This window comes from Salvelinus alpinus, chromosome 2 (genome assembly GCF_045679555.1).
Source record: "Salvelinus alpinus chromosome 2, SLU_Salpinus.1, whole genome shotgun sequence".
NCBI classification, from domain to species: Eukaryota; Metazoa; Chordata; class Actinopteri; order Salmoniformes; family Salmonidae; genus Salvelinus; species Salvelinus alpinus.
Window position 1 is genome coordinate 68,117,210 of NC_092087.1, and position 14,513 is coordinate 68,131,722.

The 14,513-nt window shown below is 42.1% G+C and overlaps 1 protein-coding gene across 1 annotated transcript in view; it reads right to left on the bottom strand.

The window, feature by feature from the left end:
- The window catches only part of LOC139567522 (voltage-dependent calcium channel gamma-4 subunit-like), a 31,230-nt gene extending 19,813 nt beyond the window's left edge, over positions 1-11,417 (bottom strand). The window contains exon 1 of the mRNA XM_071388850.1: positions 10,868-11,417. Coding sequence (XP_071244951.1) covers positions 10,868-11,084 — 217 coding nt within the window. The 5' untranslated portion in view covers positions 11,085-11,417. The remainder of the gene's footprint in view (positions 1-10,867) is intronic.
- Positions 11,418-14,513: the final 3,096 nt, after the last annotated feature.

A 14,513-nucleotide genomic window follows, 5' to 3' on the forward strand; every position in this document is an offset into this window, starting at 1 on the left:
CTTGCGTACTATTGTTTGTACAGATGTTTGGAAATTGCTCCCAAGGATGAACCAGACTTGTGGAGGTCTACAATTTATTTTCTGAGGTCTGGGTTGATTTATTTTCATTTTCCCATGATATCAAGCAAAGAGGAACTTAGTTTGAAGGTAGACCTTGAAATACATCCACAGGTACACCTCCTATTAGAAGCTTCTAAAGCCATGACATCATTTTCTGAAAATTTCCAAGCTGTTTAAAGGCACAGTCAACTTAGTGTATGTAAACTTCTGACCCACTAGAATTGTGATACAGTGAATTATAAGTGAATTAATCTGTCTGTAAACAATTGTTGCAAAAATTACTTGTGTCATGCACAAAGTAGATGTCCTAACCGACTTGCCAAAACTATAGTTTGTTAACAAGACATTTGTGGAGTGGTTGAAAAACTAGTTTTAATGACTCCAACCTAAGTGTATGTAAACCTCCGACTTCAACTGTACCTGTAAGCAAGGGTTGGAACCAGTTCAGGGAACAGAAAATAACAAAACATTTGTAGGAACAGAATCAGAACCGGGAACGAAAGTGATCTATACTCTTCCGGGAACAGAGCCGTTCTTTTTAAAGCGTGGGAACCAGCTAAGAACATTATTTTACAGCTTCTACCCCCAAGTCATAAGACTGCTGAACAATTAATCAAAATATTTGCATTGACACCCCCCTCTTTTGTTTTTACACTGCCGCTACTGTCATAGAAATATTAGAAGAAAACAGTATAGGTACTGGTAAATCCCCAATACTACTCACTGTTTATTATCTATGCATAATCACTTTACTCCTTGATGCCCTTCCAGACTCCCTCTGCCTACCCAAGTCAGAGGACAAAAATCAGTTAACCACCTAACTGAGGAACTCAATTTAACCTTGCGCAATACCTAACTAAAAACATTTGTCATAAGAAACTAGCTCCCTGGTATACAGAAAATGCCAGAGCTCTGAAGCAAGCTTCCAGAAAATTGGAACGGAAATGGCGCCACACCAAACTGGAAGTCTTCCGACTAGCTTGGAAAGAAAGTACCGTGCAGTATCGAAGAGCCCTCACTGCTGCTCGATCATCCTATTTTTCCAACTTAATTGAGGAAAATAAGAACAATCCGAAATTTCTTTTTGATACTGTCGCAAAGCTAACTAAAAAGCAGCATTCCCCAAGAGAGGATCGCTTTCACTTCAGCAGTAATAAATTCATGAACTTCTTTGAGGAAAAGATCATGATCATTAGAAAGCAAATTACAGACTCCTCTTTAAATCTGCATATTCCTCCAAAGCTCAGTTGTCCTGAGTCTGCACAACCCTGCCAAGACCTAGGATCAAGGGAGATACTCAAGTGTTTTAGTACTATATCTCTTGACACAATGATGAAAATAATCATGGCCTCTAAACCTTCAAGCTGCATACTGGACCTACTACTGAAAGAGCTGCTTCCTGTGCTTGGCCCTCCTATGTTGAACATAATAAATGGCTCTCTATCCACCGGATGTGTACCAAACTCACTAAGTGGCAGTAATAAAGCCTCTCTTGAAAAAGCCAAACCGTGACCCAGAAAATATAAAAAACAATCGGCCTTTATCGAATCTCCCATTCCTCTCAAAAATGTTAGAAAAAGCTGTTGCGCAGCAACTCACTGCCTTCCTGAAGACAAACAATGTATACTAAATGCTTCAGTCTGGTTTTAGACCCCATCATAGCACTGAGTCTGCACTTGTGAAGGTGGTAAATTACCTTTTAATGGTGTCAGACCGCGGCTCTGCATCTGTCCTCGTGCTCCTAGACCTTAGTGCTGCTTTTGATACCATCGATCACCACATTCTTTTGGAGAGATTGGAAACCCAAATTGGTCTACACGGACAAGTTCTGGCCTGGTTTAGATCTGATCTGTCGGAAAGATATCAGTTTGTCTCTGTGAATGGTTTGTCCTCTGACAAATCAACTGTAAATGTCAGTGTTCCTCAAGGTCCCGTTTTAGGACCACTATTGTTTTCACTATATATTTTACCTCTTGGGGATGTCATTCGAAAACATAATGTTAACTTTCACTGCTATGCGGATGACACACAGCTGTACATTTCAATGAAACATGGTGAAGCCCCAAAATTGCCCTCGCTGGAAGCCTGTGTTTCAGACATAAGGAAGTGGATGGCTGCAAACTTTCTACTTTTAAACTCAGACAAAACGGAGATGCTTGTTCTAGGTCCCAAGAAACAAAGAGATCTTCTGTTGAATCTGACAATTAATCTTGATGGTTGTACAGTCATCCAAATAAAACTGTGAAGGACCTCGGCGTTACTCTGGACTCTATTGACAAACATATCAAGACTGTTTCAAGGACAGCTTTTTTCCATTTACGTAACATTGCAAAAATCAGAAATCTTCTGTCCAAAATTGATGTAGAAAAATGTATCCATGCTTTTGTTACTTCTTGGTTAGACTACTGCAATGCTCTACTTTCCGGCTAACCGGATAAAGCACTAAATAAACTTCAGTTAGTGCTAAACACGGCTGCTAGAATCCTGACTAGAACCCAAAAATGGCATGATATTACTCCAGTGCTAGCCTCCCTACACAGGTTTCCTGTTACGGCAAGGGCTGATTTCAAGGTTTTACTGCTAACCTACAAAGCATTACATGCGCTTGCTCCTACCTATCTTTCCGATTTGGTCCTGCCGTACATACCTACACGTACGCTACGGTCACAAGACGCAGGCTTCCTAATTGTCCCTAGAATTTCTAAGCAAACAGCTGGAGGCAGGGCTTTCTCCTATAGAGCTCAATTTTTATGGAATGGTCTGCGTATCCATGTGAGAGACGCAGACTCGATCTTAACCTTTAAGTCTTTATTGAAGACTCATCTCTTCAGTAGGTCCTATGATTGAGTGTAGTCTGGCCCAGGAGTGTGAAGGTGAACGGAAAGGCACTGGAGCAACGAACCGCCCTTGCTGTCTCTGCCTGGTCGGTTCCCCTCTCTCCACTGGGATTCTCTGCCTCTAACTCTATTACAGGGGCTGAGTCACTGGCTTACTGGTGCTCTTCCATGCCTTCCCTAGGAGGGGTGCGTCACTTGAGTGTGTTGAGTCACTGACGCGGTCTTCCTGTCTGGGTTGGCGCCCCCCCTTGGGTTGTGCCGTGGCAGAGATCTTTGTGGGCTATACTCGGCCTTGTCTCAGGATGGTAAGTTGGTGGTTGAAGATATCCCTCTAGTAGTGTGGGGGCTGTGCTTTGGCAAAGTGGGTGGGGTTATATCCTGCCTGTTTGGCCCTGTCCGGGGGTATCATCGGATGGGGCCACAGTGTCTCCTGACCCCTCCTGTCTCAGCCTCCAGTATTTATGCTGCAGTAGTTTGTGTGTCGGGGGGCAAGGGTCAGTCTGTTATATCTGGAGTATTTCTCCTGTCTTATCCGGTGTCCTGTGTGAATTTAAGCATGCTCTCTCTAATTCTCTCTCGGAGGACCTGAGCCCTAGGACCATGCCTCAGGACTACCAGGCGTGATGACTCCTTGTTGTCCCCAGTCCACCTGGCCGTGCTGCTGCTCCAGTTTCAACTGTTCTGCCTGTGGCTATGGAACCCTGACCTGTTCACTGTGATGACTATTATTTGACCATGCTGGTCATTTATGAACATTTGAACATCTTGGCCATCTTCTGTTATAATCTCCACCCGGCACAGCCAGAAGAGGACTGGCCACCCCTCATAGCCTCGTTCCTCTCTAGGTTTCTTCCTAGCTTTTGGCCTTTCTAGGGAGTTTTTCCTAGCCACCGTGCTTCTACACCTGCATTGCTTGTTGTTTGTGGTTTTAGGCTGGGTTTCTGTGCAGCACTTTGATATATCAGCTGATGTAAGAAGGGCTATATAAATACATTTGATTTGATTTACTCCTACCTACATGTAAAAAATTACTTCGACTAACCTGTACCCCCGCACGTTGACTCGGTACCGGTACCCCCTGTATATAGCCTCATTATTGTTGTTGTGTTTTTTAACTTTAGTTCATGTAGTAAATATTTACTTAACTCTATTTTCTTAAAACTGCCTTGTTGGTTAAGGGCTTGTAAGTAAGCATTTCACAGTAAGGTCTACACCTGTTGTATTCGGCGCATGTGACAAAGTTTTAAGTTCCGGGCATTTCTTGCAGTCCCACAAAATAATGCAACAAAGCACCTATGTAAAGCCCTTACTCTGTCACTCAGGTGTCTACCTGCCAGCTGGATATTTCTGCCAATGCATGTGCGCATGTGTAGGCTACCTGCCCCTCCCCCTCCGAAACTACTGTAGCCTACTGACGTTACTAGCGGGATTCAGAAATTAGGGTGAAGTTATTTATTTAATTAGAATTAACTTTTTCAATGCTAGTTAAGGATACTATAGTTATCACGTTTCACATTGGATTTATTAACTACAAAAATAAGTGTTTTTAATTCTTGTGCCGCTCTGCACACACAGCTTGTTAGCTAGCTAGCTCACTCGATCTGGTTCAACGTTTAGCCAACTCTCTGAAGTTCAAAGACATTCAAAGTTCCTCCATAGAAGCCGCTCCTCTGAATGTATAATTATGTCGGCCTAATTCAGATTATGCATGTCAATAAGCTCTTCAAGCCAAACCTCCTCCAACTTCTCTCGCTCTTTCCCAATACGCAATTTTTTTTTGTCATCTCGAGCCCTACAGTTGTCTGTCCATCGCACATGTAAACAACTATAGATTGCCCACTCCATAGCAAGCTGCTCTATCCTCACTGATTGGTGAATTAATTTAATGTTGAGCTAAATGTAAACATTTGAGAGGTTTAAAAAGGAACAATATAAACCATAACTTTTTGGGGGTTAGAACCGGTTCAGAACTTTATTTTGCAGGTTGGAACAGTGGAACGTAACGAAAAAAATACGGTTCTATTCAGAACGAAACAATTTGATTTTTTGGGGGGGTCCCAACCCCTGCCTGTGAGCAATCACTCTTTAACCCTGTTGGCACTTAAAAATCACCTGGCCTGGCCGCTGCTGCCCCTAGTGGTGGGATGTGTATATTGAAAATGGACTGTCTAACTGTGATACACCCTAACCACTAGAATACATAATTTCCTAGCAGTGATAGAAAATGTCCCTTGCAGATTTGACAATCATTTAAAATAAATGAATAATTCACAGGTTAAATTGTTTGTTTTGTATGAAAATCAGTGGGGTAACAAAATAATCAGCATTATAATAGGCATGTCTTCTTTGGCAATCAATTTGTATTGTCATTTTTAATTATGACAATTAAGCAACCCCAATGTATAGCAAAACTGCAATCTCTAAGACTTAGTGAGTGCCTTTACAGCTCAACACAGAAGTGCATTGAGTGTTGGGAACCATTTTAGCTTCACTTCCACTGTGGCATGAGGCATAATATATTTTTCTAATGAGCAGACATTGTTCATGTACAACCATTGTTGGATTAGTATAGTGTTGTTGTGTAGTGTTGTCTCAACTCTCACTTACCTTACCTGCTACCCCTATGAACATTCTTTCTCCTGTTGCTCCCCTGCATGTTGGAGCTCAAAGCATAAGATTTTCACTGTGCACTGCAATCGCACCTGCAACTATGTACATGTGACTATTAAACAATCTGAATCCATGCTTAATAATAATAAATAATTGAGATCAATAATCTCAATAATCCGTCTGTAAACAATTGTGGAAAAATGACTTGTGTCATGCACAAAGTAGATGTCCTAATCGACTTGCCAAAACTATAGTTTAACAAGAAATGCGTGGAGTGGTTGAAAAACAAGATTTAATGACTCCAACCTAAGAGCATATGTAAACTTCCGACTTCAACTGTAAATGCATATTGATCTGCATATCATTGTAGTAAGGGGAAAACACACTATATGAAACCATCTTTAGCTTACTCTTCAGATAACTTTACGCTGTATATTTCACACATACTTACTCTACCTCCCTGTCTTACACACAGACTCACATCACTCTCTCTTTCTTGACATGAATTGTTGCCCAATGTTCTAACAAAACCCTAAGGTGGTATCGCTCAGCCTATAAGAAGTCAGCTAAGCATACAGAGTTATGATTTACCCAGGAGATTTACAGGGAGATATCATTAGCATTGGTTCTGGTGTACGCTGTAGCGTTGGATACAGGGCAGTACTCAATCTAATATTGCCTCAAGGTCTCGCTCACACACACACACGCACACTGCTCCCAACTTAGAAAAGTTAGGCACCAAACAGATTTGAAGGAACACCGGAAAAATATAGATTTTTGATTTAAGACATAGTTTAGATTTATTTATATTAGGCATATGCATCTTACCTTTGAAGCACATCTCTTTGAGTAGGCTCTCTTTTCCATTCTTCCTGTGCAATCCACATTTGTGCATAGCCTATTGGTCAAGTTACCAGGTTGTTTAGCTAGCTAGGTAACATGACTGAACAAGGTCGTTTATCAAAACAACAATCAGCGGCCTGAGTAGTTTAAAACGGCCCGCAACGTGGTTTATGAAATTATATCAAATGTGAGACGTGGTTTTCAAAGACATAAGGGTGCAAGCATGACTGTCACTGTGCACCGCTTTCACTCTATGGCACTGGGGCTGCGTGACCAGCCTGATCTCATTGACTAGAGGTAACAAAATAAGCTAAATCTGGGACACTCAATTTAGTATATGTGACATTTGGTATGGTTATATAAGACCGATCGTTACTTAAGGCAAAAACGAAAGTAGGGTGGTTGGGCGGGCATATAACGGGAACGTCTAGCAAACCAAAGGTTGCGAGTTCGAACGTCATCACGGGATAACTTCAGCATTTTAGCAACTTTTCAACTACTTACTACTTTTTAGCTACTTTGCAACTTCTTAGCATGTTAGCTTCCCCTAACCATTTTAGCTAACCCTAACCTAACCCTAACCCCTAGCCTAGCTTATGTTAGCAAGCTAGCTAATGTTAGCCACCTAGCTAGAATTTGTAACATATTGTACGTTTTGCAAATTCATAACATATGTTACAAATTAAAATGTGTATATCATACAAAATGGGTGATGGATATCCACAAATTAATACATACCATACAAAATGTAACATATCATACTAAATGGTGTGTCTCGGATTTACATACAGAAGAATATACGAAATGCTCTGAGACCAGGTTGGCTTGATAGCCAGACTGGCCTGTACTCTTGGTTCTAACAATGAAAAGATACAATGTATCCACTTTTCTCCCACTGTGAGCCACTCCAATAATTAAACAAATGTAGCAGAAGATTCCTCAGTGTCTGCACAACCACAGCTCGCATCACGGCTAAATTTCATTTGTTGGTACTTTTACACCTTTTTCTCCCCAATTGGTAGTTAGTCTTGTCCCATCGCTGCAACTCCCGTACAGACTCGGGAGAGGCGAAGGTCGAGAGCCATGCGTCCTCCAAAACATGACCCTGCTACTTCTTGACGGACTGCTCGCTTAACCCAGAAGCACCAATGTGTCGCAGGAAACACCGTACAACTGGCGACCCAAGTCAGCTTGCAGGCGCCCGGCCTGCCACAAGGAGTCGCTAGAGCGCGGCGGGACAAAGAAATCCCAGCCGGCCAAACCTTCCCCTAACCTGGACGACGCTGTGCTGCCTCATGGGTCTCCCGGTCACAGCCAGCTGTGATACAGCCTGGGATCGAACTCGGGGCTGTAGTGACACCTCAGGCAATGTGATGCAGTGCCTTAAACCACTGCGCCACTCGGGAGGCAATTATTATTTTTATTTTTTACTGATGGAGATGTGCAGAAAGAGCTAACAGCGAAAAGCAGGTGAGTAATGGCTGGTAGGGGATGCGGCTGGCTAATCACAGCTGTCACAGGTGATACCGGATGAAGCACTCATTCTGATATGACATCTGTCATCACCCCCCCACATCTTTTCAGATCACTGATCAAAGAGATTGTCTAAGAAAGGAAGCCATCTTAGACAATTGGAACACAGCTGATATGTTTGACCTGTTGGCCTAATAAAGTTGGTGATGAGAGAGATACACATATGAAGAGAGCGAGAGAGAAGGGGAGTTTCTCTCCCGTCTGTCAGTCATCACGAGTTACCACAGCCACAAAGTCATAAACCCTGCCTATTTCTACAATTTCTCTTCTTAAAATGTGATTTTAAATCTAAATCTAACCACACTACTAACCTAAGCTTACATTTTTACGATATAGACAATGACTTTGTGCCTGTGGTAACTAGTGGAAACTCAGTCTGTCTGCCTGCGAGACAACAGTGCATTCTTTATTACTCAGCATAGCTTTGCCATGGCAACCTCCTCCTAGTGCCCAAGAAGCACATTTCATGCCTACATCTCAGAGGAGCCCTTTGACATCCTACTGATGCATTCATAACAGGGACTGGCGGGTGTGCACACAGACGTGCGTACACACCCACACACAACACAATGTTTTGAAACCCCCAAAATGTGTTTTGCTAGCTATAAACAGTCTCTCACAACCCACCTTTGCTTATTACAAACATCATTCAACAATTACCTCACAGAGCAAAACACCCAACAAGACCCATGTATCATCCTCATTATCACCAAGAAGTCTTTCTTATTCAGTCTGGCAGGCAACAATAGCTATTCAAAATCAAATGCCATTCAATAACACAAAGAACACATCTGAGAGAGATTGACAGTCATTCAACAGGTGTCTGTCTACTTAGAAGGAAGGAAATAAGACCCCTCTCACTCTCTTTGAAGTACGTCATCTCGTCTCCCGCCGACACAAAGAACACATCTGAGAGAGATTGACAGTCATTCAACAGGTGTCTGTCTACTTAGAAGGAAGGAAATAAGACCCCTCTCACTCTCTTTGAAGTACGTCATCTCGTCTCCCGCCGACACAGGAAGGAAGCGCTGGTTAAGTGGGAGTTCTTGTTTGATTTAAAGGCGAGCTGGGAAGAAGACTCAGGTCGTTCCGTGCGCGTTTTAAAACGCCTCCCCTATGCTCTCCCGCAGCGAAGAACGTGTTGTTTTACAAAGCACTAAATAAAGAGCTTTCCATTTGGAACACTTCGTTAAAGAGGAGAGCAGTGTGAGGCCAATTTAGTAACTTATAGTTTGCTACATACATGTTATGTCACGTTAGGGGTTGGAGAAATTGGTTGGGAAAGTACAGAGGGTGGAGAAAGGGAAAGAGGATTGTGAGTAATGTTGCCACTTGACATTGTATTGCCTAGCTGTGGACATGCATGGAATAGCAATAATTGAGAAATGTATTTTTTCTCAACCTTGACTTCTCTCGCTCTCTCTCTGTATGTTAGTATTCTTCTTTGCCACTGAATAATTTCACTTAGCAGTCTGTAGCTTGTAATTCATGCTGTTACTCAACACATATTGACTGTGGAAGTTGAAATGGTCTTCTCCGGTTGCGTTAGTATTCTCTCATGGGGGTCATCGCTTTCCGCTGCGCTTTGTGAAGACACGTTTCAGCGCCACGCACAATGGACAGCACCAAATCAGCCGGCTCGACTTTCAGACACTTCATGCGCACTTGATTCGACTTTGAAGAAATGCGTTTTATGCAATGCTTCACTTACTAGCCTACAGAATAAATAACGCCAAATAATATTTACCTAACATATCACTTTTGTATCATATAGCAAGGTTTGATAATCAAAATCTTAAGTGGAAGTGTCCATTTTACCCCGGGACAATTTACTTAAATGCACTTCACTTCGCTAGAGAATAATTTCTCAATCTCAACACTACAGCGGTTAGCTGCGGTATATTTATTAAAACGTAGTTGATTTCGCTTAACAGTGACGCAAGTAATCTGGAAGAGCTGGCTAGTGGCTACTTCAATGCAGAAGAGTAAATAACTGGGGTTTGGTAGGGAAAAGTAGAGACCCAACATCCATTAATTATCCATTATGTAATTTAGATGCTATATTGATCTGGATGTGACCAAATCGAAGGACACCACTTAACAGATTGATCGTATTGATTAAGATGTATTGATAGATACAATGATCAGCACCTGGCTCAAATGGGTAGACATGATTCATTATTTTGACTGAATATTTCATTGCTGTGCAACTCTATTAGCAAAGCCCAACCCAGCTCGTGTTGAAACGAGAAAGCAATTTATATATTCGTTCCATCTCGTGTCGGTGAAAAACATATATGATTAGAATTTTATCAAAGTTAAACCTATTTGCAGACAACTCTATTTCTAAATCTCACTCATGTTCCCATAGCAATGTCTTAGGTGTAGTTGCCAAGCAACAGCATCACATACACTGAACTGGATGGACAAAGAACCGCCGTTTGGAGAAGCGCATCTAAACAGTCTGAAGTTGAACTCGTAGTTTTGCACTCCTAAAAGTAACAGCCATTGATTATACACGGGTTGAGTAGGCTATGACATTTCCATACAGCCGTGCATTATGCATGTGGAGTATATGGTAACGATGCCACGTCATATCCGAAGCAAAAACATAAAGTAGGCCTGATACATTGCATTACGCACAGGGATGCATTACGCACAGGGATACATAATGGTATAACGCGCCCACAATTAGCCTACACCTCCAGCTGCACTTCGCGTTCCAAGATCTCTGTTCTATCAAACGTCCTAACAACTTTTCACTCTGTGCATGGACAGTTTTTTTTCACTATAGACAAGGTTGTTTTTCCTCAAACGCCCCAACATAAAGTCGTATCATAATACACTATGCTAACTAAAAACGGGTGTCACAAACTAAACATGTACTACTTTTACGCACGTCAATGATTCATACATCAGATACTTTCCTATATTAACCAAATGAAAAACTCAAAAGAATAGACCAGAATAAATAACAACAGTACCTTCTATACAACAAATCCGCCACAGCCCGGAATGCGTCAGGTCGCCTCTAGTTTTCTTGGGTTGCATGTCATCGGTGGTGACATTGGTGGCGTTACATATGTACGCCCGAGAATAGAGCCAGTAGTCGGTCCCAATAGCTATTGTCATCAGACTGAAAGCTGTAAAAGCGCCCACGATGGTCAACAGTATCTGACACCCACGGTCACACCACGCCATGACGCCTCATAATAATCCACAACGGGCTAAAAACACACTAAAGAGGCATGCGCTCTAGCCATATGGCGAATTGGTGCAGCAGAATATGGCTATCGTTGCCGTGTTTTTCTTCTAGAACATCACTTTCATGTAAACTTCAACTGGAGTGCTTCTTAATGGTTAAATTCAGTAGCTTTTTCCTTTGCACGCTTCTCGTGGATTTAATACCCCAAAGTTCACATCGCAGAAGTCGTTGATTCCTCCACAGGTTGAATTTTATAAACTTGCACGTTTCTTGACGACGGGTGTTTTTCGATGTGCGAATTGCTTTCACTTCTCAAAATGAATTGATTTGCCAAAGAGCGCAAGATCTTCGACCAAGACCACACCTTCTATTCAACTAACCAATGAGCGACGACAATGATGGGTCTCGAGTCGGCATCAGAAAGATACAACATAACAACTGATATCTAATAAGGCAAACCCCCATATCCCATTGAAGAAAAAAAAAGAAAGTATACTGAAATATATAAACGCAACAATTTCTAAGATTTTACTGAGTTACAGTTCATATAAGGAAATCTGTCAATTTAAATACATTAAATAGGCCCTAATCTATGAATTTCACATGACTAGGAATACATATATGTGTCTGTTAGTCACAGATATATATATTTTTTAAAGGTAGGGGCGTGGATCAGAAAACCAGTCAGTATCTGGTGTGACCACCATTTGTCTCAATGCAGCGTGACACATCTCCTTTGCATAAAGTTGACGAGGCTGTTGATTGTGGCCAGTGGAGTGTTGTCCCACCCCTCTTCAATGGCTGTGCAAAGTTGCTGGATATTGGCGGGAACTGGAACACATGTCGATCCAGAGCATTCTAAACATGCTCAGTGGGTGACATGTCTGGGACATGAACTGGGACATTTTCAGCTTCCAGGAATTGTGTACAGATCTTTGCGACATGGGGCCGTGCATTATCATGCTGAAACATGAGGTGATGGCAGCGGATGAATGGCACTACAATGGGCCTCAGGATCTCGTCACGGTATCTCTGTGCATTCAAATTGGCAATTGTGTTCGTTGTCCGTAGCTTATGGCTGCCCATACCATAACCCCACCACCACCATGGGGCACTCAGCAAACCGCTTTCCCACACGACACCATACACGTGGTCTGCGGTTGTGAGGCCAGTTGAATGTGCTGACAAATTCTCTAAAACGACGTTGGAGGCAGATTATGGTATAGAAATGAACATTCAATTCTCTGGCAACTGCTCTGGTGGACAGTCAGCATGTCAATTGCACGCTTCTTCAAAACCATAGAGACATCTATGGCATTGTGTTGTGTGACAAAACTGCACATTTTAGAGTGGCCTTTTACTGTCCCCAGCACAAGGTGCACCTGTGTAATGATCCTGCTGTTTAATCAGCGTCTTGATATGCCACACCTGTCAGGTGGATGGATTATCTTGGCAAAGGAGAAATGCTCACAAACAAGGATGTAAACAAATTTGTATACAACATTTTTGTTAATTAAGGTTTTGTGTGTATGGAACATTTCTGGGATCTTTTATTTCAGCTCATGAAACATGGTACCAATACGTTGCGTTTATATTTCTCTTCAGTGTAGAAATGGTCAGAAAATGACCATAATTTCACCCCCCAAAAATTGATTAATTCACAAAAGAAGAGTGTAGATAATTCACGGCTGAATTTAAGCTTGTCATCAAACCTCCAACTCCCATTTATTGGAATTGTGGTCTGCAGACTTTAGACCACTTTTGAGAGTTATGTCCAATTTAACTGTAATTTCAGGGGGTGAACAGTCCCTTTAAGGTCCAGGCTTTAGCTGGTTCAGCTGGGGTCCATGCAGAGCATTTCCCTTTCACAGACACACAGAGAGAGAGAGAGAGAGAGCCTGCTGGGCTTGGCTACCTTGCTGTCGTTTATGTCCCATCCCTTTGAAAGAAAGCCCCCAGCCTCTCTCTGATTCACTTCCTGTGTGTGTGTGAGAGAGAGAGAGAAATGGGCCACTTGAAGGGGTTGAAGCATATCCTGAACTGCTCCAGTGAATGGGAGTGGAGACTTCCTCTGTGGGGAGACATTACAGTGGGAGACATGTCAGTGTTGTGTGAAGTGAAGTGAAGGTACTCAGGGTTGTTTAGATAGGACATGAAGGTACTCAGGGTTGAGTTGTTTTCTCCTTGTAAGTATGTTAGTGGGTTTATCTCAGTATGATTATAGTTTTAGAACATAGAGCAGCAGAGAAAGCCTTCTGGTTTGTGTTAGTTCATCACTTTCCTCTTAATAGCTAAATTTATATTGCACAGAGGGAAAGACAAAGAGCAGAAAATACACAAATGTAACGTGTGAGACAAAGAAGAGGGAAATTGAGAAACTGATGTTTTTGCCTAGTGTCAATGAAGACACATATCCTTTCATATATCTGTTGCACGTTGCAACAAAATGTTATTTTCATTACTTCTAGTCTGTGGCATCTTGAACTCATGCAGACAACAATATTAGAGACAATCTGTGTAACCCCCTCCAAGGGGATTATGCTGGTCGGCAATGAGCTTGAACTGAAATGGCATGGATGCCATCTGTTTCAATGGTAGGTCTCCTTGGTATCAGTATGACGTGTTACATACAAATGTATAGTGCATTCGGAAAGTATTCAGACTTTTTCCACATTTTGTTAAGTTACAGCCTTATTCTAAAATTGATTAAATATTTTTCCCAGTCATTAATCTACACACAATATCCCATAATGACAAAGGAAAAACAATTTTTTTGAATTGTTTGAAAAAAAACATATATCTTATTTACATAAGTATTCAGACCCTTTGTTATGAGACTCAAAATTGAGCTCAGGTGCATCCTGTTTCCATTTATTATCCTTGAGATGTTCCTTTATTATCCTTGAGATGTTCCAATAGTTGAACAGTTTTGACTTGTTTGGAGTCCACCTGTGGTAAATTCAATTGGACGTGATTTGGAAAGGCACACACCTGTCTATTTAAGGTCCCACTGGTTTCTGACAGTGCATGTCAGAGCAAAAACCAAGCCATGAGGTTGAAGGAATTGTCCGTAGAGCTCCGAGACAGGATTGTGTCGAGGCAGAGATCTGGGGAAGGGTACGAAAAAATGTCTGCAGGATTGAAGATCCCCAAGAACACAGTGCCCTCCATCATTTTTAAATGGGAGAAGTTTGGAACCTCCAAGACTTCCTAGAGCTGGCCGCCCAGCCAAACTGAGCAATCAGGGGAGAAGGGCCTTGGTCAGGGAGGTGACCAAAAACTCGATCGTCACTCTGACAGTGCTCCAGAGTTCCTCTGTGGTGATGGGAGAACCTTCCAGAAGGACAACCATCTCTGCAGCACTACACCAATCAGGCCTTTATGGTACAGTGGCCAGACGGAAGCCACTCCTCAGTAAAAGTCAC